The sequence below is a fragment of the Manihot esculenta genome, chromosome 9 (genome assembly GCF_001659605.2).
Source record: "Manihot esculenta cultivar AM560-2 chromosome 9, M.esculenta_v8, whole genome shotgun sequence".
Lineage (NCBI taxonomy): Eukaryota > Viridiplantae > Streptophyta > Magnoliopsida > Malpighiales > Euphorbiaceae > Manihot > Manihot esculenta.
Window position 1 is genome coordinate 6,590,004 of NC_035169.2, and position 23,950 is coordinate 6,613,953.

General features: G+C 35.6%; 3 protein-coding genes and 1 long non-coding RNA gene across 6 annotated transcripts; 1 reads left to right on the forward strand and 3 right to left on the reverse strand.

Annotated features, from left to right (window-relative positions):
• Positions 1-172: 172 nt before the first annotated feature.
• LOC110623811 (protein STRUBBELIG-RECEPTOR FAMILY 2) lies at positions 173-6,835 on the reverse strand. 2 transcript variants are annotated; one of them, XM_043960470.1, is made up of 17 exons: positions 6,555-6,835; positions 6,112-6,245; positions 5,455-5,587; positions 5,299-5,370; positions 5,155-5,220; positions 4,976-5,047; positions 4,828-4,899; positions 4,274-4,345; positions 4,115-4,180; positions 3,969-4,034; positions 3,599-3,876; positions 2,827-3,101; positions 2,457-2,722; positions 1,980-2,127; positions 1,515-1,654; positions 1,251-1,407; positions 173-532 (listed from the first exon to the last, which is right to left on the reverse strand). In XM_043960470.1, the coding sequence occupies exons 2-17, from the start codon at positions 6,203-6,205 to the stop codon at positions 467-469; spliced, it is 2,043 nt and encodes a 680-aa protein (XP_043816405.1). In that variant the 5' UTR covers positions 6,206-6,245; positions 6,555-6,835; the 3' UTR covers positions 173-466. The 2 variants fall into 2 exon arrangements, with proteins under 2 accessions (XP_043816405.1, XP_021624536.1); XM_021768844.2 differs by lacking the exon at positions 173-532 and adding an exon at positions 884-1,147.
• A 709-nt stretch (positions 6,836-7,544) lies between these two features.
• On the forward strand, positions 7,545-8,816 carry LOC122724703. Its single transcript, XR_006352155.1, has 2 exons — positions 7,545-7,679; positions 8,277-8,816. It is a non-coding gene; the product is annotated as an uncharacterized LOC122724703 (long non-coding RNA).
• Positions 8,817-8,872: 56 nt separating this feature from the next.
• On the reverse strand, positions 8,873-9,930 carry LOC110623812 (LOB domain-containing protein 24). Its single transcript, XM_021768845.2, has 2 exons — positions 9,553-9,930; positions 8,873-9,353 (listed from the first exon to the last, which is right to left on the reverse strand). Exons 1-2 carry the CDS (start codon positions 9,703-9,705, stop codon positions 9,156-9,158), a joined length of 351 nt encoding a protein of 116 aa, XP_021624537.1. The 5' UTR covers positions 9,706-9,930; the 3' UTR covers positions 8,873-9,155.
• Positions 9,931-10,072: 142 nt separating this feature from the next.
• Positions 10,073-20,158, reverse strand: LOC110622340 (squamosa promoter-binding-like protein 9). 2 transcript variants are annotated; one of them, XM_021766824.2, is made up of 4 exons: positions 19,717-20,158; positions 19,398-19,635; positions 11,222-11,361; positions 10,073-11,110 (listed from the first exon to the last, which is right to left on the reverse strand). In XM_021766824.2, exons 1-4 carry the CDS (start codon positions 19,748-19,750, stop codon positions 10,479-10,481), a joined length of 1,044 nt encoding a protein of 347 aa, XP_021622516.1. In that variant the 5' UTR covers positions 19,751-20,158; the 3' UTR covers positions 10,073-10,478. The 2 variants fall into 2 exon arrangements, with proteins under 2 accessions (XP_021622516.1, XP_021622515.1); XM_021766823.2 differs by having other exon boundaries at positions 19,398-20,155.
• Between the last annotated feature and the right edge of the window lie 3,792 nt (positions 20,159-23,950).

A 23,950-nucleotide genomic window follows, 5' to 3' on the forward strand; every position in this document is an offset into this window, starting at 1 on the left:
CAATTTGCCTTCTTCAGGCACCTAGTCAAAATAATGAAAAACAAAAATAATAAGAAACTTCAAAATATGCTAATTAAACATAAAATTGTAAATAAAAATATATGAAATGATTCTTAATTCCTATAAAAGTATGTTTAAACATGCTAAATATAATTATAAGTACAACACGCAGTAATTTAATTAAATTAAGAAGTATTTATTTATAATTTATGTGATTAAATTGCTTCTTTAATCATTGAACAAAAACCTAGAGTGTTTTCGGTATTATTACAGGATTAAAAAGTGGACGCAGAGAGTTCTTTTATTGGTTCATCCTATAAAAAGAGTCTATTTCAAGCACATCAGTAGAAATGCTAAGCGACTTTATCTTGGAATGAAAATCTCATTAATGGCAAGTCAATGAAAATCTTTGCACCAAACCTTGTTTATCTGAGGTGGGATGGATATCAATCTAAAGCAGGATCCTTCATTTGATATGCAAGAGCAAAGCTCTACTTTTAACGCAGGATCGTTTATTCATCTCCCTTTCCATCTGTGATCAATAGAGAGCTACATGATTAGAGGATGGCTTCTACTGCTGATTTAGTGTTCTATCGATCGTTTGCCTCAGGATTTCCAATGCTATATATAGAAAATTAACTCAGTAGACTGGAGATATATAAGATGCTAGGAAAATTTGCTGCATTATCAAGGATACATAAGAAAATTTTCTCGGAAATCAAGCTAAATTGAGGAGCTATGGAAGGAAGTACAAGGAGCATCGGTAATTCGGAAATACAGAACCTAAGATCACCGTACTATTGTAGCATCCATTCTTTTCACCGCATAAGAAGAAAATTAAAGATTGCAGGAACATGAAATGACTAGAAAATTACTGTGATGGCCTCGGACAAAAATGGAAAAAAAAAAAAAGAAAAGAAGTGCTTATGATGACAATGCTTTGAGTTGATTGCTGGAAAGATTAGGTGGAGTGATGGCTCGTAGTGGGAGAGCTTATGAAGCGAGAGCGGGTTGTATGGAAAGATCTGTCAAGGGTGTCACCTCCGGGACCATCTAAAGTATTGCTTTTTGCAAAGGAGAATTTTAGCAGCAAGGATGTCAGTGATTCCGCAATTTCAGACATTGGTGGACGGAATAACTTCTCAGGCTGTTCAGGAAAGCAATTAAGATTGACTAAAATACAAAGATTTCAAAAATTTTTAAACCTTTATTTATCTAATATTACACAATATATATATTTAAATGTATACCTGAATACAGAGAGAGATGACATCTGCAAATCGGGAGGCAGCCTTGGGAGTGAGTGTTCTTCTGATATCTGGATCAACCATTTGTGTCAAATGTGCAGCATCATGAAGCCGAGATGAGGCCCATTTCACCAATGATTGCTCTTCTATTGGCCTTGACCTGTTTTAGAAGACTTGAACTATTCATAATCAAGGAAATAATTCTAATATACAAGCCATTAGAATGGGTTAAAAGAAATGAAAAGAATCACAAGACTCGAGTCATGCCTATCAAAAGGTTTCCTCCCTGTCAAAAGCTCCAAAAGCAAGACCCCAAAGGCATAGATGTCACTTTTCGTGCCATCTTTTCCTGGTTCCCCATGCTCAGGTGCAATATAGCCAGTGTCACCAACAGCAAATTCGGCAGCCTATTTACAATATGTCAACAACAATAGATAAATAAATTGACATCTCCTATCTCTTACTATTTGACAAAATTCATTGGAGATGCACTTAGTCCTGGTTGAATGAGAAGTTAGCAGCATACGCATGAAAGACCCATATAAATAAACTCAAAGCTTATGAAATTCATATACCAACCCTCCTAATGTGCTATTTATAGAATTATCTAAAGTGGGCATCTCCTCATAAGATTTATACAGCAACTCTTTTTCCTACTGTTAGTCACTTGTAGCAGTAGTTGGCTAAATTGTCATCCAAGGAAAAGGTCAAGAAGATTAACCAAATGCTTACCTTAATTTTAACACTATTGCTTGCCAGCGGCCTCAAAATTGCAATTCCACAGTCACAAAGACGAGGTTTAAGTTCTTCATCAAGCAAGACATTGGCAGCCTTTATGTTGCCGTGAGCAATAGGAGGAGAGAAAGTAGAATGCAAGTAGCTGAATCATAATTTTGAACGGGGAAAATAATTAAAAGAAAAAACAGGCGACCTACTTAATCTTCATTGGCAATGAGGCATGCACTAAGCTTTATTTCTCTACTAGTTTTGTAGGATTCTGGAGTGATAATGGCATAATTCCAATTAAAAAAAAATTAGTGCTGTCTTTGGCACTTGCAAATCTACTACATTCAAGAGTTATTTTATGTTATATTATGTGAACGATTCACCTCATAGGGTGCATGGTACTATAGATCCATTCCTACAGTCATGCGAGTTAGACTAGAAGATATGAACATGTTAAAGAAAATAATCATTTAGAATACTTACTGCAGAGCCCGAGCAATTCCTAGTGCAATAGCAACACGAATGGTCCATGGCAGTGGTTTGTACGCTCCACCATGAAGAACATCATGGAGATTTAATTTTTTTATATACTCATACACAAGAAGATGATATCCATTTTCTACACAGTAACCAAGAAGTGTTACAATGTGTGGGTGCCTCAGTCGCGATGCAGTCCAAATCACCTCTAAGAATTGTTCTTCTTCTTGGAAAGATAGCGATACCACACTGATGTTTTTGACCACCACTATCTGGGAAAGGAACACAGTGGGGGTGGTCAGAGACTTCTCACAACTTAAATTCAATTTCAAAAGTAGCTGCAATTTACAAGCAATCAGTAAGTTCAAATGATTACATGCCCATCAGGGAACTTGGCTTTGTAAACAGAACCAAGAGATCCCTCCCCTAGTAAATTATCTTCACTGAAATTGTTTGTCGCAGAAAGAAGCTCTGCCACAGTGTAAATTTTAGCACTTGCTGGAGCTTTGAATTTCTTAGCTAAGCTTCTTCTTCTGGAAATTTTCTCAGTTTTTGTACGGGAAGCCGGATTTATATGGCTTGGGCCAACTGTAGGTGGAGATTTTACTGGCAAGAGTTGTGGGCTTGCTTCACATGCAGTTGGAGAAGTGTCTATAAACATAAAAAGAGAATAAATGGGGAAAATAATAGTCACACGAACATTTGATGGGCTCTAGAGTCAGCCTTACTCAATAAGCACCTTTCTTAGTATTAGTAAGGTTGCAGAAGAAGCTACATGCTGCATGAATAGCGGACTGGAAACAAATGCATTTTATGATAAATAGGGAATTCAAACATGGTCTAGAATATTAATCCTAGGTTCCAAATAGTCAAAAAGACATACAACAGAAAAGAAACTCCAAGGTAACAATAACATAGGGTAGATGCTAAATAGGCTCAGAAGGTGAATCACGAAGCACTGACATCAGGAATCATTACAATGAAATATATATATGAAAACTTTTTTATCACCACCACACAGAAAAAACACTAAAGTTCCATTTTCAGTTAAAACTAATCGGCAAACACTTGCAAGAAAGAGTTTACAGTTATGTCTCACATCAATAATACTCGTAGCTAACAGTTCTAGTGCAGGTTCAGAAGACTACCTCTGGTGACGGGAAAAATATGGGATCGCCTAAGACGGATTGCAACATAAATTGCTGCACAGGTCACTACGAGAGTTGCTGCACCCACAGTACAAGCTATTCCTCCAGGACCTAACCCTTTCTTCTTGTGCTCAGCTGCCTCAGGATTGAAATAGTTCTCAATGACACTTGATTCTGTTGTTGGGGGTCCATTAAAATTTTGCTCTATGGACACATTTTCCAGAGGAAAATTCCAGAGTGGGTAGTTGACTCCCATATGGAACTTATTCCCATCAATCCTAGCAAGAGGTAAAACCAGAATGGACCAAAGAATTGGTAGTCAGGGCAGGCAATCTTACCTAACAACAGTTAGAACCTGTTGGTTACTTACCACAGATTTGGTATTGATTGAAATTGAGTTGGAATAACACCACTAAAGTGATTAGATTGGATGTTTCTGACAACAGAAAGAGAAAGGATCAAAAGGTCATATTAGCTTAAATTGCAATATGCTAACAAAAGCATGGAGGAACCTACAGCTCGGTTAGGTGAAGATCAGCCAGGTAGATAACTGATCCAGTGAATTGGTTGTTCTGCAAGAACCTGCTTAGCCGAAGCAAAAATATGAATCACGTGACATGTGAAAGGAGATACACATACCAAGGTCAGTTTAGGGGGTAGTTGCATTGAACTCACAATCTAGTAAGATTTGTCAGAGATCCTATAGAAGTAGGTAAATCTCCAGAGAAGTAATTGTATGAAAGATCCCTGCAACAGCATATTGAGTATTGGTGAGGAAACAAAGTAACCATCACTTCCAAAATTTCCACAAAGAAAGTGTTGGAACAGGTAACAACTTCAGAAAAAAGGAGGCAATGAAAAGGAGTCAAAATTTAAAATGCATGACATTCTAAATATTTAATATACCATCGCAACACACATGATGTTTGATAACCATTCAGATAACTGTTGAATTGTTGACGAGAGACGACAACAAGGATGTTTATACGTATTGTGAGCCATTCACTTTCAAAATATTTATTTGTGTTTGTGATCTAATTAATAAAAGAGATGCTAATGGATAACCATACTATTAAAGGAAGTTTAGAATAATGCGTTGGTTTCATGTAACACAATACCATATTATTTTGAAGGGATGACTCTTTAAATTCCAGGGCATTTAACCTATTATTTCTTAGACCGTTTTTCTTAATTATAAATGCCAAACCAGAAAAGGTGCAGAAACATACATCTCTTTTAGACTCTTCAAGCCACTGAACACGTTACCAATAGTTCCATATAATGAGTTGTTGCTTAGGTTCCTGGAGAAGAAAAATATTCATGATTGAACATTCTTTAGCAAGAAACCATAAAAATAGGTACTGTAGAGCAACTTACAAATGTCGGAGTTCCTGGAGACTTGATAAAGAATTGGGTAAATTTTGACTCAACATGTTGCATGCTAAATTGCTGCATTAACAAAAATGAACACAGATGAATACCCATTTAACTAGATGGAAAGGTACTAACTCAGAATTACATATATACTACCAGAATACAGAGAAGAAGCCACTTACATGCGAGTGGCATTAGGGGGTAGTTCATATGGAATTTCACCCATAATGTTATTGGAGCTAACATCCCTAAGATAAGAAGCCAGATTAAATAATAGAACAGCAAGCAGAGGTTGGTAGCAAAATCTAGACAGAAATATCACTTACAGATGCTTCAAGTTAGGAAGATTGTGAAGCTGGGTTCCGAGGTACCCACTCAGGTTTAGTCCTTGAAGCTTACTGCAGAACATGAAAGAATATATTAAGTGTATTTGTAGTCTAAAAAGTGTAAGTTGCTGACTGACATAAGGCTACGTGCACTACAGGTAGATTACGGACGACCCGAAACAAGACACTCCAGTCCATGACTCCTGACATGGATCCCCTTCACCCAGTTTCCATCCCTTCAGATGTGGGGGCTTATTCAGAGCTATATACAGACTTTGAAGCGCCGTGACTGCAAGAGTTTGAAGGGCAATATCATTATTATATGTAAAAACTAGGAAATTACAGTTTATGTAGTTGTACTGCATTATTCACAAGCTATATTCTAAACATTATATGAATATTTGTTGAAATTTGATTTCACTAACTTACAGCTCTTTCCGTCAAAAACATTTACAATTTGCTTTTAGTTCCCATTAAAAATACCTTATTATTCTTAAGTCAAATTACCATTTAGTCCATTGATAGTCCCTATAATTTTAGAAAACCATAAAATTAGTCCCTATAATTTTAGAAAACCAACAAATTAGTCCCTATAATTTTAGAAAACCAACAAATTAGTCCCTATGCAACAGGATTACTTTATCCCTAGGGGGTGGCCTTCTTTCTGCGTGGTTGCTGAGAAAAAATAAAAAAAGAAAACTAGATTGTTAACCTTTTCACCAAAAACGCGCAAATCCTTCTGAGAGGTTAAGCAAGCAAACCCCGAATATCACAAGAAAAACATGAACAGAAGAAATATGTCACAGATTTTACCATCATTCGTATCCGTCAATGCCAAAGCGCCGGAATCCAGAATCGCCAAGAAGATTATTACAGTTAAAAACCACTGTAGTTTCTCTTCGACCATTATTATCTCGAGAACGAAACTTGACCTCAGATCCTATTTTCTAAACAAAAGAACAAAACATTGCAAGTCCTTTAAGACTAGTTTTGAATAACAAGATACTGCATATTAGAAGAAGTATCTTGAAATGTCCCTGTTCGGTTGCCGAGAAAATGAAGCAAGGGGGAAAAACAAACAAAAGAAAAATAAAGAAAATGGAAAGCGTCACAGTTTTGTGCTAGTACGAAGTACGAAGACAAAGTTCGGCCGAGTTTCAAAAACCAAAATGCCCTTTCGCTTTCCCAGTGTATTCTCAGAAACCAAACGGAGAAGTGAAAAGGAAAATGGAAGAAAAGTAGGGTTTTTGAAGTACCTTTGAAGAAGCTATTCTCTTTTTTTCCTGGACTTGATTTGCATAAGAAGAAGAAGATTCGGAACTTTTTGTTCCTTTTTTCTGGTTACACTACGGACTGCAGGGAGGGAAAAGACTGATCTTGACGGCGATCACGTGATTTAATATGTATAACCGCATCAGTTAGCTTCCACGTCAGCAGAAAAACGTTATGGTCGTTGACGGCACGTGCCAGATCGATAGCTCTTTCAAGGACTGGGCTTGGGCTAGTGAACCATCCTTGGCCCAGTAATGGCCCATATACGAATTCCTCGTGGTTTCTTCCGCTTATTCCATCTCCCAGCGAGGTCTCAGTAATGGCTGAATCAGCGAGGAACCCGACAGGAAATGATTGGAAACAAGAACAAAATGATGACGATGATGATGATGATGATGATGATGATGATGATGATGATGAAGAAGGTTAGATGGAGACCTCTCTCAATTCCTTCCTCCTGTAGCCTACAACTTTTCTGCACTCTCTGCGAAAATGGTCAGCGTGTGATTCTGTAACAATCCTCGAGAACATTTAATTACTCTATTTGTGATTAAGGTGAATAAATCTACGTTTATATGTTTTTTAGCAACTTAGTCCCAGAGTGATCATCATCATTCGAGCAGGTTTCAAGTAACAAGACCTCAAATGCTGAATTATGCAAGAAGTCAACCAAAACCCTGAGCTGGCAAGAACAGCGGAGATTCGAAAGAGAGAAGAGCCAACAAGAAGAGGATGGGCGAACCTTAACAAAAAAATAGGGGCTCCAGTTCCACAATCTAACATTGGGTTTAAGCTGTTAAAGCAAATGGGTTATACCCCTTGTAAGAGGAATCAGTAAGAGCCAAGCCAGTGGGAATTGAGATTTGGCAGGCATGAGTTGGGATCTGAAGGGAGGATCCACATAAGGAGAAAAGGAAGAGAAGGAAGGAAGAGGTTTTGATGGCACAGTTTAGACCTAGGCAAAAAGCAAAAAAGCAGAGTTGTGGTAAATTTCAGAAAAGCAAAAGCAGCTTTTGACCAATTGGAGGACACAGATATTGTAGAGACCAAAAAAAGGAGGAAGAAGGCGATTGTCAATTGCACCAGTGTCCTACATTCAGATCAATAAGGTAAAAGAAGTGCAGAATGAGGTCCATAAATGCACGTTAAAGACGACATGGAGATTACATGTGAAATCTATAGTAATGTTCTATTGTTCTTGTTGACCTGATATCCATGATGGTGACTGGTGGCAAATGAAGAGAACCTCCAGCATAAGTAGCCCAGTTGAAAACCATTTTGGATGCTTCTATTTTTTCTTCAAACTTGATTTTTAGATATAGTTGCTATGAGAATTCTTGAAGTAGCATGACACAAATAACTGCTCTGAAAACCCTTTTTTTGTAATCATAAGATTAGAAACCAAGAGACCTAAGTAAACTTGCTAGTTTTCAACCTCACTTCCAGTACCATTGATGTTTGTGCTTTTAGGCCCAGCTCTGATTCAGCTTTCGGAAATTGACATGCATTGAAGGCAGTCTTTAATGGTTTATGTCTTACTCCCGGAAAAAAAGTTATTCTGTGGGTTCTTTTACAGTTTACTAGTGATTCTCCAGTTTGAACCAACCCATGGGTTGGCGTTTTTGTTTAATATTATTTTCATATTATCTTGATTGTGTGGAAAAGCTTTTACTTCGTGAATACCCTAATGTACTATGAACTTGTAGATGCAGGATTTGCAAGAAATGTTGATGAAACTGAGAGATGAATATAGATTTTGCCTGCTTTATGGATTTCAGGCAAATCAATATCTTACTTCCAACTGAATGTGAAGCATTAGACTCGTACATGACACAAATGCATACATCTTTAATTGCAAATTTTCAAAGAACAGGATTGCTGTTTGCTTCAGTATGAAACAATGGAAGTGCTTCTATTCCAACTGCCTTGGAACAGATGAAGATGACTGCTAGGCTTACGTGTCCAAGGGGCCTCCCAGATGCAATTTTATGACAAATTTGTAAGTTAGGTAGATGAACTTGGTCCATTTTCTGTATTTTACTGGGTGGAATTTTCTTCTTTGTTGCTTTGTGTAGAGGATGTCAAGACAAATTCAGGAAGGTGACGAGTCATTTTCATATATTAGACCACATGTTGCTGTTGGGAGTTACATCCATGCTAAATCATGCATATTGTTCTTATAGGCTCTCCATGCCACAGATGGGTAGCTCAATCACAGTTGAGAAATTTTCATGTTGGTTCAAAAATGTATTCTTCTTTAAATATTATATGTAGTTGGAATAATAACTAACATATATCTTAAGTAAGGTATGCGAAACAAATATCCATAGAAACTTAAATTTAAATTTAATTCTAGGAAATAAAGAGAGAACCATCATTTTGCAGTCCCTGACTCAGGATTCCACCTGAATAGTTTTTATAAAGTAAATTAGGCCATCTGCATATGATGTTTCATATAACAATTTAGTTCTTACATGCAATTTTATGGGCCTAAAAGCTGGAAACAGAGTGGAAGAGGCCAAAATTATTTCTTTTTCTTCTTTTTTAAGCAAGAAATTGTTGAAATTGGTTTATACTTCACATTGTTACTTATGAAAGTTGTTGTGCATAGCAAGGACAGCAATTTCTGCTTTGGTTTCAGCTAGCTGATTTTCTGCAGTTTGTATTTGTTGATCAAGAAGAGAGATTATTCCAACACAGCCATACACAGGATCTTGAATTCTGCATCGTGCTTCATAGCATAAGCAATCTGCTGCTGGAGCTCGAAGATGATCCGGCAGTTGCTTGATGAACCAACAAATTAAGCTTTGTGAGCAACCATGATAAATAACATTCGTGTATCCGTATATGGGGAAATTCTATCCTGCTCTTGGATATATAATTACGATATATTGATGACTTGTGTTTATAAACTTTGGGATATATATATATATATATATTCGTTTGAGATGAAGACAAACATGCCAATGAGATTAAGATTACCTGGAGCATCTTTCCGACATTGCTGGCACCATAGATTTTGTGGACGCATGAAAATCTTTCAGGATCATTTGAAGGGAAATATGGAGAGAAAATGCAATCTAAAGGGCATCTTCTCCTCAAATACTTGCAAGCAGCACAACGTCCATAAATCATTCTCAAGAATCTAAATAATAATCTAATTCGAAATCTCAACAACAAAGATATTTATCCTCTGAACTAGATTTTCTGTATCTTTATCTTTAACCAATAGGTCCGTATATTGTATTGATATATAGGAGAAAGCATTTGTATTGAAGCAAATTAGCTTTGATTTTCCAACGGCTAGTTTTCTCAGAATGGAATGAGAATGCAAATGGAGATAATTGAGGATGCTGGAAAGGAATGAATTGGTAGTTTTACACGGAAAATGTTTGTCTTAAATTCTTATATCAGCAATTTTTGCCGACCTGATGAACTTATTTTGTCATTTTAACCCCAAAAAAAAAGAGAAAAAAACATAGCAACGGACAAATCTAAGATATGAACAACATTTGAAACTAGCAAAATACCAATATCCATTGCTTAGAAACACATATCATACTTGAGGGATACAGACTCCTACAAGGAAAGTCCTAAATCCCATCACCCATTGTTTCCAGGAAAAATTCAAGCATAATTTCCAGACCTCGGTGATATACCCCGTGTCCTCAAGCAACACCTAAACATCAGAAAAGTTTAGCTAGAGAACTACAAAATGATGATAGATAGAGCAAAGTTAACACCTTGCTTAGTTAGTTCAGTATTATCTTACTACTTCAGCGAATAAAGGCCACAAGCCAAACCAGCAGTTATGGGTTTGCCCCAACAAAAACATAAGATCACCTTCCTGAAATGCATAGTTCCGGTCTATTAGGACGACTTCCATACTAGACGGTTAAAAGGATCGCTTAAAGCGACCAGTGCATATGCTGGGTAGAAGAGTTGTATGCCCTGGTGTGATCAAGTTCCATGTACTGCCTTGTGTTCTGTTGAGATAACTCCAGATCACCAGAGAACTGACTGTCCAGAGGCTGTGAAATTTGACCCAAACCCAGATCAGGGCACAAGTCGTGTGAACTGCTGCTAGCTTCACTGGCTTTGAAACCCCAAGAAGGGTTTGGATATTGATTGACAGCTGCACCATGAGGAGCTGTTGATTGAGCCATGGGTACCCCTTGGGGATTAACCAGGTCCTTCATCCCAAGCCCTGAAGCTTGGTTTCTAGGGCCCCATGGTTGATTTGACAGAAGAGAGAGAGCACAGCTCGAGTTAGCGATGCTGACTCCAGTGAAGCATTCTCCTGAAGGAATTCCAGAACCTGAAAAACCAGGCCCACTTGCTGAACCTTGCATGTAAATGCTGGATGGAGGATTCTGAGAGTTATTCTGCCATGCAGGATGAGGAATCGACCTTCCCGCAGCTGAGGCTTGATTCCCAGGTGCCCGCTCGCAGGATCTTGCAGCAGGCCATGCATCCCTCCCATTGAGCCTTGAGTAAGCACTAAAATCCACAAGAAAGCCTCCGCCTCTGCCGCTGTTATCTGTTACCATATGAACCAAGCAGGTAATCATATTAGGAACTCAAAGCATAAAACAAAGTCAAAAAGTTCCCTATTAAGAGACCTAGATAATTCACACTACTAAAGTCTTACCAAAAATTGTTGAAGAGAGTCGGCTATGGCGAGATGACAACACTGATCCAGGTGGTGGCTTCCTCCGCCGCTCATTATGACCAGCTAGGCGTCTGCGGCAGCTTCGTTTTCCTTGGTCAAATTCAGGAAGTTGATGAAATCTATTCACAGATTAACACACAAGTTAGAGGTAGACAGTGATGGAGAACATGAGCACCACTCATCTCTGTATGGAGTATAACTAAATAATGAACCCAAAAAGATGAAGATTTGGGACACAAGGCTTTTACAGTCCATGGGAAACTGGGACCGAGAAAGTTCAAGATCCTTCACTTCATCCCAATCCTACAGAGGAACTATACAAACACAATACAAGCCATCAACATTATCAGGATGAAAAGCCATTGCAAGATCAGGAAGGTGCCTCAAGTAAAATGGAGCAAAGATGTTGCGGTTACAGCACAACTAAGGTAAAACACTTCCAAATCGTAAACTCTTTAGTACACGTCAGATTATTATTATCTAACAATGGTTGAAAAAGATCAAACTCTTGATAATTGAACAAGAAACAGGTCGAACAACAAAAAGAATCCACAGAATAAGGGTGAACACATATGCATGCACAATGTTTGAGAAATTAAAAAGTTGCCATACACTTCAGTACTCCGTAATCGAAAAAGTTTTGAACCTTGAAGGGCTAGATTAGCATTTCATTTGGAAATATTAGTAGACACAAATTGCAAGCACATACAAGTCAAACAAATAAATTTGAATCTGCCAAACATGGAATTAAAAAATACAAAGCTCTGAAATCCAAACAAAAAGAATACAAGTTTTTGTTGAACAATTTTAGTTTAGGATTCAGGACACTAGAAAAGTAACAAGATGTTAAACATGCTGCTGTCTATACAGACAAAAAGACAGCAATCATAATGCTGGGAATTTATAAGTGTTAGAATTTCCACATTGGAAAGAGAATGGACGAGTGAAAGACATAAAAGCGAGAACCCATAAAGCTCTTGCCTTAAGGTTTTGGGTTGGATATATCAAGCCCACGAGTGAGTTCTTCTGCGAGGCCCATCAAGGAGGATCCTACCCAAGAGAATATGTTCTTTAACAAGGCCCAGCAAAGGAGGATTCTCTTAATCTTTATAAAAGAATAAACAAATACAAAACTATAGGAAACTTGAAACTTTTTAGAGAATCTTTTGCGTAGCCAACATCAGTACTAAAGACCAATAACCTAGGTTACCATCCTTCTGTTTGAACATTAAGGAAAAACATTTTACATGATGTTGATACATTTAGAACTTGTTAGAACTGATAAGATTCTCATGGGATGTCTCACATAGGAGAATCCCACGATTTAAGGGATATTAATGGAATTTGATTATCCCATAATTTATGGTATCATGACACATACACGTGTCTGCCATTATAAATATGAAAGCTTATGTATAAAAAAATGTAACTTTTAAGTTGTGTCTATGAACATACCAAACACGTAATTTCTCTTGCTATTTTCTCCTTCTATCATTCTAAAGCTTAACTGGGTATCATAGACTTTTGGTTTCCTGAAAGAAATATTCATATTGTTTGACTTTCTCGATCTTATTCCCTAAAGTCCAACCTACTCTGATCTGATGATTAGGTTAACTATTTAGGTTGACTATTTTCCCTCGGTGGCAATGTCAGGAGGTAAGCTAATCCACCAACCAGCGTATTCCACAAAGTCCAGTCGCTTCAGGACTAGTGAGTAGGTAGCATGCAACACGACCAGCTTCTACCGCTGTATCACACATTGCAAACTTGTCAAATGCTTAGTATTTTGGAGCTTCCTGATAGGTGGTATTATACCTAGAAGCTACTATGAGCTTTGGCACCTCTTCTTGTGACAATGAATGACTTTTAGCTACTGTAAGGACTTTTTTAAGGATGTTCTGGGTGACTCAAAGCCGAGCCTATGACACTAATATGCTATGTTAGTTTATCTCTACCAATTCTTCTTTGTGACATGATCACTTAGTTTTTTCGATTGTGGGTGTTTTTGTGTTTGGGCCTTGGGAGTTGGGACCCTATTTGTCTAGGTTTTTGTGACCTCTAGTTTGTGCAACCTTGTGCTCGTGTTTCAATAGCCACTATGTCACAGCCCTGTAAGTTACTGTGTGAAGATCCACCTAACATTTTGACTGTTACCTTTGCTTTGATACCTAAATATTAGAATAATTGAGCCTATAATTCTCAAAAGGAACTACTTAGAAGAGAGAGTAAACACAAAAGCACTTGTAGCATTAAACAATGAAATTTAACCGTCTTACTGCTCTTTTACATTTCAACTTGCACCAACCAATATAAATAGTAGATACTATAACTCAACTCTTCAATCCTATAGTACATGAACCTATTAATTAGCCATACTAATGAACATACACTCATATATTCACATATATGCATCATACTTGGTAAGATTCACTTAACTTGCTAAATAAATACATACATAACTAAGAGACATTAGCATTTCAATTTATTCTTCCAACATCATCTCCATTCTTCCTCACCGCATCACTTGGAGAGGGAAGTGCGAACAAGCAAGTTGCTTGTGATTTGATGCCTTTGTATGGGTGCTTCAGAATCTAGTTCGACATTGTTACTTTTTGTTTGAACTTAAGAGGCTACCATGCATCTTATGGGTGCTTTCGGACATGGTTTCTTCCAGTCCTGTGCCTAAAAGCTGCTGCTTGTGTTTACTTTTGTTCCAAAGATTTTGTGTCAAGTTTTGTTTGGTGACTTTGTGTGGGTGATATTGACCCTGAGAGTTGCTGAATCTGTTGCCAGGTTTTGAGGGTTGTTTTGGGTCTTTTTGTGCTGGAAATATACCATTATCAAGCTCATGCTATTTGTCTTTGTGGTAGCCTTGTGAGCTGTTGATTATGTTATTTGTAAGCTATTGCAGAACTTATTAGCTTCAAGAAAAATAGCATCAAGGAGGAGTATTGAGATTGATGAGATTCCACTTTAATTCATGGGATGTCTCATACAGGAGAATCCCATAATTCAAGGGTGAGTATTGAATTTGAAAATCCCTTTATGGTATCGTGCTATATGTATCTTTTGAAGCATTATAAATATAGAAGCTCATGCATTAAGTAAGATGTAAGACACAAGTGGATAAAAAAAAATGGAACCTTTCGAGGCTTTATGTCTGTAGATGTAGGCTCTTAGTAGCCAAACTAGGCAAATTTCCTCGTGTTATTTTCTCCTTCTCTTTCTATCATTCTAAATCTTAACAAAACTCACGCTTGGTTCACCAAAACTATGCTAGTTTCATAAAGCTCCAAATATATAAAAACTTGTTAAAATAAGCAAACCATTATTGTAGAAACCGTCGGTCAAAGCACCTATAATAACTTTCATTGGGTTGCTATACAATAACTCAAAGAAACTACAATATGGGGGTGGGAGTAGGGGAGACTGAAATTCTACCATCCAACAGTTCTTGCAAACACAATTTACAAAAAAAAAAAAAAGAACTTGAAAACATCCACCTTTCAATTCCTTTGCCACTGAAAACAAAAATTTGAGGTGGTCGCCATGTCCTTTACTGGAATAAACAAAGAGAACATAATTTGATCAACACTACCAGGTTGCTACCATACAAATTTAATTTTAAATTTAACTGAAATGACAATTTACCTATTTCATACTTGCTGAAAGTACCTAAAGAATGTCAAGTTAGACCTGTAAGCACCCAATGATTTTAATTTGACAAGAGACCCTAAAGAGAAAAATTAAAATCTTTTTGTGCTTGAACTCTTGCATTTTGGCATGCCTTACCAAATATAGAGGAGGCCATTGTCTGGATTGAAACCGGAACTAGACTGGTCAAACCCAAAAGGTTTGCTGAAACCGGACTTGAACCTAACTCGGCCAGTTCAGTTCAAGACCAAAGCCGAATCAATTTTTCCTTAAAAGAAAGAACATTTGACTTTTATCAAAAACTAAACCAAACTGGCATCGAAACCAAGATGAAAACAGAGGAAGACCCTTCAATCTGATTTCAGTCCCTTTGGCCCTAGAACCGAACCATGGCCAACCCTACCAAATGACAAGTTTTCATCATATATTTTACATCTTATCTCAAAGGCCACCTAATCTTTATTACCAAATATCATATTCTATACATCCTTGTTAAATTTGGGCCAGTCTTAACTCATCCCAAAAGCTAGCTCAAGAGGGAGGAGTGTCTATAGCCCATATAAGGAGCACATTACCCCTTTCCACAACCAATGTGGGATTCAACACACCCCTCACGCCCAGAATTTTTACTGGTGCGTGGCACATTTATAGGGCGTCCAACATCGGATGGGGAGGCTCTGATACCATGTTAAATTTGGGTCAGGCCTAACTCACCCCAAAAGCTAGCTCAAGAGGGAGGAGTGCCTATAACCCATATAAGGGGCACATTACACATTTCCACAACCGATGTGGGATTCAACAATCCTAATACATTAAACGCAAAGATTAACATCAAAGAATATTTTAATTGGTAGAACTCACAGATGAGCCTCATATTAAAAATCTTTCTCCACACAAACGACAAGAATTGGAGCATGTCTTGCTCATGGAATGGAGTGACGAACATGACCAAGTATGCGACCACACAAACACCAATGCTAAAAATAAACATGATTGAATATTTTGGTATGCACTATTTAAATGGTATGAAACATCTAACCTACAAATGAAAAATCAACCATATTGAATATGTAAATGAATGGAACAAAACAATCAACCTAATATTTCATTTCATCTAAATTTAAATTCGAATATTCTGGTATGAAAAGTTCCCACACAAGCTTTGGGATGTTCTTTATATTTTACTAAAGACATGAATTACATTTTATGCCAAATGCACAGGGTAGTACTCTGGCACAAAAAGCAGTGCCTAGAACACAGAAGAAGATGCCATAAATGAGGCGTGCACTATCTTACCACCTCATATAAAATCATCCAACCATACTGAAACCCAGCACAGGCAGTCTCCAAATAGGAATAACCCCATGATGTGTTACCGTTAAAAATATATTGCCTAAATATAGAATTTAAATTCATGCTTTCGTTCACTAAATGAACGATAATTTCATGAAGCTTCAAAAATAAAAAAGGTTGCAAAACCTTGTTACTCCTAGCCCTTATATTTGAAAGAAGCACCTAGAGAACATGTCAATGCCAATGAGGCAACAATACTTGTAATTTTCGAATTTCTGTTAGTTCTGATTTTCTACAAGTATCTCACCCTTGCTCAAAACTGCAGTCTAAACTCTAAACTTCTCTCTCTTTTTTTCTTAGTCATGCTTGACACATTAATTAAGTTTATGAAACAAAATTATAATTTTCCTTTAATTAATGGTATTTAACCATTTTTACCTCACTGTTTGGCAAAACACTAAAGGGGAAAAATTCAGCATCTTATAGATTCTGGGGCATGGGCACATAAGAAAAGAAGAAACTATATTCAGAGAACTTATCTTACAACCCCCCTCCCCTTTTTTCCAACCAAAAAAAAAAAAAGAAAAGGATTCCCTAATGGGAGATTCTCTTCCCTGCAAAGGCAAAATCACAGCCAGACACATTCATCAGCATGTTCCATTTCAAAAGTGGCCCATATCTAGAAGAGGCATCTAATCATATGCCTTGTGGAATAGAAGGTTGTACACATATCTGAACAAGCACTCCATAAACTTTCAAATATAGATAACAGAGTTACTTCCTAACCCTAACATTGAGACCAATTATAATTTACTAATTTGACTAAAACCAAAATCCCAAAAGGCTTGAGGATATGTTTGGCATTGCTATTTGAGATTCTGTTCAAAACAGCAAATTTTTGAAAGTGTTTGTTAAGAATATTCAAATTTGACATATTTAATCACACAAACCTCAAAACAACAAAACAGTTTTTGTAACTGCTTTTCTCATCAAAAGGGTGATCTTTCAAAATGCAGTTCCAAACCAACTCTTTGGCCTTCCAACCACAATGCCAAACAGAGACTAGAATATGTCTAAGACTTGGACTAGAAACGCTAAATTAAATCTAAACATGGCTTCTGAGTCCAATACTATCATGAAAATGAGTTATACGGGCCCTAGTTATTAGAATTGGCCAGGCAGCCAGTCAGTCTTGGACCACTTTAACTAGGAAGCAAGCCAGTAGCAGACTAGCAGTTTGAAATTTTGTTAAAACCCATGATAGAAGAAAAATAAAGTTGACCCCCTCGAACCAGTAACCTGGTCCAGTTCAAAAGGGTATATATATATATATAATTACATTCTTATCTAATTTCTTCTAGAATGCTTTTACATAAATTGAATTATTATATAAAAAAGGACCCTAAAATTCTATTTATTTGATATATAAAATTGAGTCCTATTTATTGTATAAGAAAACTAATAATTTTAATTTGAATAAAATGTTTAAATTATTCATGAAAACTATATAATCTAATTAATTTTTTAATATTACTTAGTAATTTACATATAAAATTTAATAAAGTTTTTTCTATAATTTAATTCATTATCATTAATTTATAAAAGATTGTTAATTGCATAACATATATTTGATATTTTGAGTCATGTTGAACCTTCAACACTTGACCTTTTACCTTCACCAGGCCACTGATCAGGCTAGGATCAAAAACATAAAGAGATCATATTTTGCAATTAAAAATGTGACATAGCAAGATCAGAAAAGATAACTTACAAAGAAAAAGCCAAAGCACAAGGCAGAATAGAAGAATAACTTCTTGCTTTCAAAACTCAATCAACTAACATAGATTATAGACACCAGAGGATACAATTATAGCCACCAGGAGATCCAAGGTCCCACACTTAACAAATAGGTCCAACAACTATCAATTTTTATTTGGAACATTGTGTCAGAAGCATGCCCTTTTGGTAAATTTCAACATAAAGCAATTCTGAATATCTAGCCTAAAACAACAAGTGGTGGGTTACCTTATCCACTCCAACCGAAAATCTCCACGAGGAAACAGAAGTTGAGAATATTACATTCTAATGCATGTATATTTATCAACTAAGATGGTTCAGCTTTCAAACTCAGATGGGGATGAAAAGTTTATCCGGTAAATTTATGGGAAATCTCCAAAAAAGATTAGGTAAATTTTAGGTAAAACTCTCAAGGGGGAATCTTATCAAATCCCAAATGGAAAAGATTTTCACTAGGAGGTCTCAATTTCCACTAGGATTTTGTGGGGAAAACTAAAGGGAGACAGCTAGCCCATATGACCTGCTCTATGTGCTGATTTATGGAGGAAAACATGTCATCAACACCATGCATGACTAAAACTGAACTACCTAAACAAGAGACTAAAATAATACTTGTTTCCCACATCAATTCCAAGGCATGAGCTGATAAAGCATAAAATTGACCAGGAAAAGAAAAACTGAGTAGCTTTCGACCAACTTCATCACCCCAAAAAAATAAAGAAATGAAAAGGAAAGGAAAGAAGTTTTCATTGCCACAAATGTCTAAAATCAGCTAACTCACGCATAAGAACCAGTGAAATCAAATTGAGAGACAAGGATGAACCCCACACATTGGAGATTAAAAGCAACAAAGCACAGAATAAAATCCAAACAAAAACCCAAAACCAAACCCAACAAAAAAAAAAACTACCATTTCTAGTTCCCTAATAAATATTAATTTCAATTAATGTGGTAGCCTAATAAATCCAAAAGTCCATCAATTATTAAACAGAAAAAGATAGAGAGGGAGCAGAAGAAAGTTCCAAAAGCCTACCCAAACTGACAGCAACAGTCTATTTATGACAAAGAAAGCTACCACAAAACTCACCAAAAAGACATTGAAAGCTATTGGTTAATCATGAACATCTCACTTCCACTTTAATCTAAAACTACAACAAACTGAACATATATAACTCCTATTATCAAACCAGCTCAAGTAAAATTATTGTGCTTTCTTCAGAAAGCACACTTCCTTCAAGAAAAACAAAATGAGCAATACCCCCAAAAACATCCAAAAGTTTCCAACAACAAGAGCAGCAGAAGAACATTTTTCATCAAAGCATAAATTAAAGAGTCCAGCAAAATTAAAGTTTAACAAAATAGAAATCCAAGGCATTTAGAAAGAAAGAAAAATATATTGCAACTCACTGACCTACTACACTGCTGGCAAAACCTTTGCTCCAAACCAGCAACAGTAACCTTAGGAGACTTGGAGTGCATGCCACAAACTTTGTGCCTTGAATAATAAGCCTTAGCATCACTCAGATCCACTTTGCACCCCTCAACTTGGCACCTGGGTGGCTGCTGCTGTCCACCGTGAACCTTCCTAGCCGGGGCCCCAGACCCAGAAGACGAAGACCCAGGTGCAGACTTGGCCGGAGTCCCAGCCCCTGCATTCTCAAAATAGATTTTTTGACCAAATTTCAACCCATTTATTGACTCAGCTGGTGGAGAGGAGGCGTTGGAGTTACCTGACTGAGTCAAACAACCCGAACCCGTTTCCATAAGTGGTGTTTACAGAACATTCATGGCCTTTTTATGGGTCATTGAGGTCTGAGGAAGACTAGAAAGGGGTCTGCTCTGCTGGAGTTGGTGTTATTGATTGTAAATAAAAAGAAATACTTAGAAAAAGAGCGAGAAGAGAGAGAGGGGGATGAGTTTAGCTGGGTCTTAAAGCTTTAAGAGAGAGCAGAAGAAAAAGTAGTAAAAAGCAGACTCCTGACACTGGCCCATGCCAGCGAGGGCTGAAGTATAGTACACTGACCAAGAGAGACCCCTCTTTTTCTCTCTCTTTCTCTCACTTTCTATCAAAAATAACAGTGAAAATTGAGAAAAGCAGAGACTGAGAAAGTGAAGAGGAGAGAAAGAGAGTTACTTTGGGAAGTTCAAGGAAGTAGTTTGTCTTGTAATTAATTTACATGTACTGGTTACATAAGCAACTAAACTCGAATGTCATTTTATATAGATCTTTTCTCTGTTCATTCTCTTTGGCTTTATCGTTTTAGTTTTAGCTTCTCGACTGAGTCGACACTGGCCGACCATTTGCTCATTGTCTTCACCCCCATTTCTACTCTCACACTGTACTGGGTGGCCATATCAATGGCGCCTGTGAAAGGTCTCAAAGACCCTTTATTTTCTTTAATTTGGGGAGCCATTGGGGACCCTCTTCTTCTTCTTCCTCCTCCTCCGTTCTCCTTGGTTGGTGAGCCATCGATTTGCGGAAGGTTAGCATTGAAGCGCAGATGTCCTGATTCGGAAATTTGATGATTGATGTCTTCAACATCTCCTTTTCTAGTTCTTTTTTTTAATTTTCACTATAATTAGAAGTTGCAGGAAACAAAGGCAATTTTTTTCAGAGGAAATGAAAGGCAATTGATGCGGGGAATAAATAGTCAAATAGATGTCATAAAATAAATAAATAAATAAATAAAATGTTATATTTTTAAATTTTAATAAAATAACGATAAAAATATTAAATTTCATTTTTTAATTTAAAAATATCTTTAAATTATTTTTAAAATATTAAATGTACTAAAATATAATTAAATAAAATCATTTTGAAGAGCAATTTTGACTTTTTGACTATAAAATAACTAATAGAGTTTAGGTCTAAAAATATTAAATTAACTTAGAAAGTTAAATTAAATGATTAATGATATTAATTTCATTATTTAAACAATAAAATTTTGTACTTAATTTTTAATTAAAATTAATTTTATTGAAAATTTTGAATGAAATAAAATTTTATTTTATTTAAATTCAAGTCATATGTAAAATACGAATTTTTATTTTCTTTAATTTTAACACTTATTTTGAAAAACATATGTTATATTAAATTAACTTATGTTTATTTTATGTATTTGCTGGGCACATTATCAATTCCTATCTTTTTTCCAACTTTTATTCTGAAAAACATATTAAATAAACTGAAAGTCTATTTAATCAATAACCAGCAATTTATAAACTGAAAATTAAATTAATTTTAATTAGTAAATTACTTTTACATTTTTAAAATATGTCAAAAATTAATTTATATATCTTTTGATTTTAAAAATTCAATAATTTATTCTGTATATTTTAATTTTATTTAATTAAAAGTTTATTTGTCCTTTGTTTTTATTAATATATAATTGATGTAACATAATAATCATTAAAAATAAATTTTATGCTGATATTCAAATATAAAGACATGTGATCAAGTAATATTCGATTTCACTGAAAAAAAATTCAAATGCCTCATATTTTAGTTTTTTTATTAAAACTTGTGCTTTTGATTAAAGAGCGATATTCTATAAAAAATTATTGTTAAAAAACGTAATTCACGAAATCTCTATTACACTTATAGTCATAAGATCACATATCTACTAGACGATACTAATCGAATTTTAGGAGATATAATATACAATTCTATCTTTTGACAGTATAAAAATATATAAATATAAAAATTAAGATATACGATTCTTACACAATTATTATTAAATTCAAAACATTATATTATACGCGCTCTTTTTTTCAATTCACTTACTTAAGTATCAGAGTGTATATCTACTAGCCGATACTAAACGAATTTTAGGAGATATAATATACAACTCTTTGATAGTATAAAAATATATAAATACACTGTTACCGCTCACGGCCCAGAGCTATCCCTCGCCTGGCCTCTTGCCACCTCGGGCTTTCCACTGGCGTCGTGAGCAGCTCTTAACATCCCTTCACCCTCACGGATTCCAGGCAGGATTTGTTCCCTTGGGTTCTCGTCAAACGCATCCTTCCCCAAGTGGATTTGGCCCAAATTTCCCTTAGGAAATTAGGTCGCCTCCCCCACTGCTCGAACCCTTAACCTCCCACTTTAAGAGAATAGTCTGGTGAGAGTGAGTACCAATTGTGCCATTGGAACAATTGGTACTTACTCTCACCAGACTATTCCCTTAAAGTGGGAGGTCAAGGGTTCGAGCAGTGGGGAGAGAGTGAGTTGGAACAATTGGTACTCACTCTCACCAGACTATTCCCTTAAAGTGGGAGGTCAAGGGTTCGAGCAGTGGGGGAGGCGACCTAATTTCTAAGGGAAATTTGGGCCAAATCCACTTGGGGAAGGATGCGTTTGACGAGAACCCAAGGGGACAAATCCTGCCTGGAAGAGAACCCAAGGGGACAAATCCTGCCTGGAACCCGTGAGGGTGAAGGGATGTTAAGAGCTGCTCACGACGCCAGTGGAAAGCCCGAGGTGGCGAGAGGGCCAGGCGAGGGATAGCCCTGGGCCGTGAGCGGTAACAGTGTCGAGGATCACGTCCGGGCTGTTACATTATACGTGCTCTTTTTTTCAACTCACTTACTTAAGTATCGGATCGGAATGTATATCTACTAGCCGATACTAATCGAATTTTAGAAGATATAATATACAACTCCATCTTTTGACAGTATAAAAATATATAAATCTAAAAATTAAAATATACAATTCTTACACAATTATTGTTAAATTCAAAACATTATATTATACGCGCTCTTCTTTTCAACTCACTTACTTAAATATCAGAGTATTTCTTAAGTATCGAAGTGTTTCAACTCACTGATTTAAGTATCAGAGTGATTACGCAGATGCCAACCACCTTATTTTTCTTTTTTTTTTCATAATTATCGATCGTAATATAATTTCGTTTCAGTTCTATTAATAATATATTTTAATTTTTAAATTTTATTAAAATTAATATTTATAACATTTTAATTTCTGAAATGTAATTTTATTAAAATTTATGAAAATGTGAACATATTATAAAATAAAAACATTAATATTTTTTCAAAAATTAATACTAAAAGTTCAAATAATTAATATTAAGAGTTAATATTTCAATCCATTGGAAGCGTTAAAAAAATGTGTATATTGAATTGAAGAAAAAGGTTGCAATTAATTATTTAAATGATAAATTCATAATTTTACATATATTGATAAATATAATTTTAATTACATTAATTAAAGACTTAAATAGTAAAGCATAGTACATTTTGTAATTCTCTCAAAGGTTCTTTTTAAAGATTGAGAATTCAAGATACTGTTGTTGAAAAATTATTATTTAAAATATTAAAATAACAATTAAACAAATAGAAGATAATTGTTCTGAAGCTCTTACAAGTAAAATGTGTGCTAATTTCAATTTTAAGAATAAGTTATCAAAATCTATCATATCACCATTTATTTGTATTTATTTAATGGAGTTGACTATTATATTTAATAAATTTAATATTTTTAAAATGAATATAATTAAAAAATTAATATTTTTTAATATTTATAAAAAGTAAAGTAAATAAAAAATTATTAAATATAAAATATATATTTTTTAAAAAATATACCAATTGATTAGTTGATTCTATGCCATAAAATAATTAATTTCTCTTAAAAATAAAAAATAAAAAAAGAGAGGGAGAAAGGCAAAAAGTTGATAGAAGGGGCACTCCACGAGGAAAGTGGAAGAAGAAAATTGATTTGAAAAATGTCATGAGAAGATGTGACGCTTTTGGGTTATGGGGAGTAGTGGTGTTGGCAAATGTGACGCATAATTATTACATCACTCGATATTTGCATTTGCTCCCACTAAGGCTGCACGGAATTCGATTTCAATTAATCGGACTGAATTAAAATTTTAGATTAATTTATTAAAAATTTTAATTTAATCCGATTTTAATTTTTAAAAATTCACTTTAATTGATTTA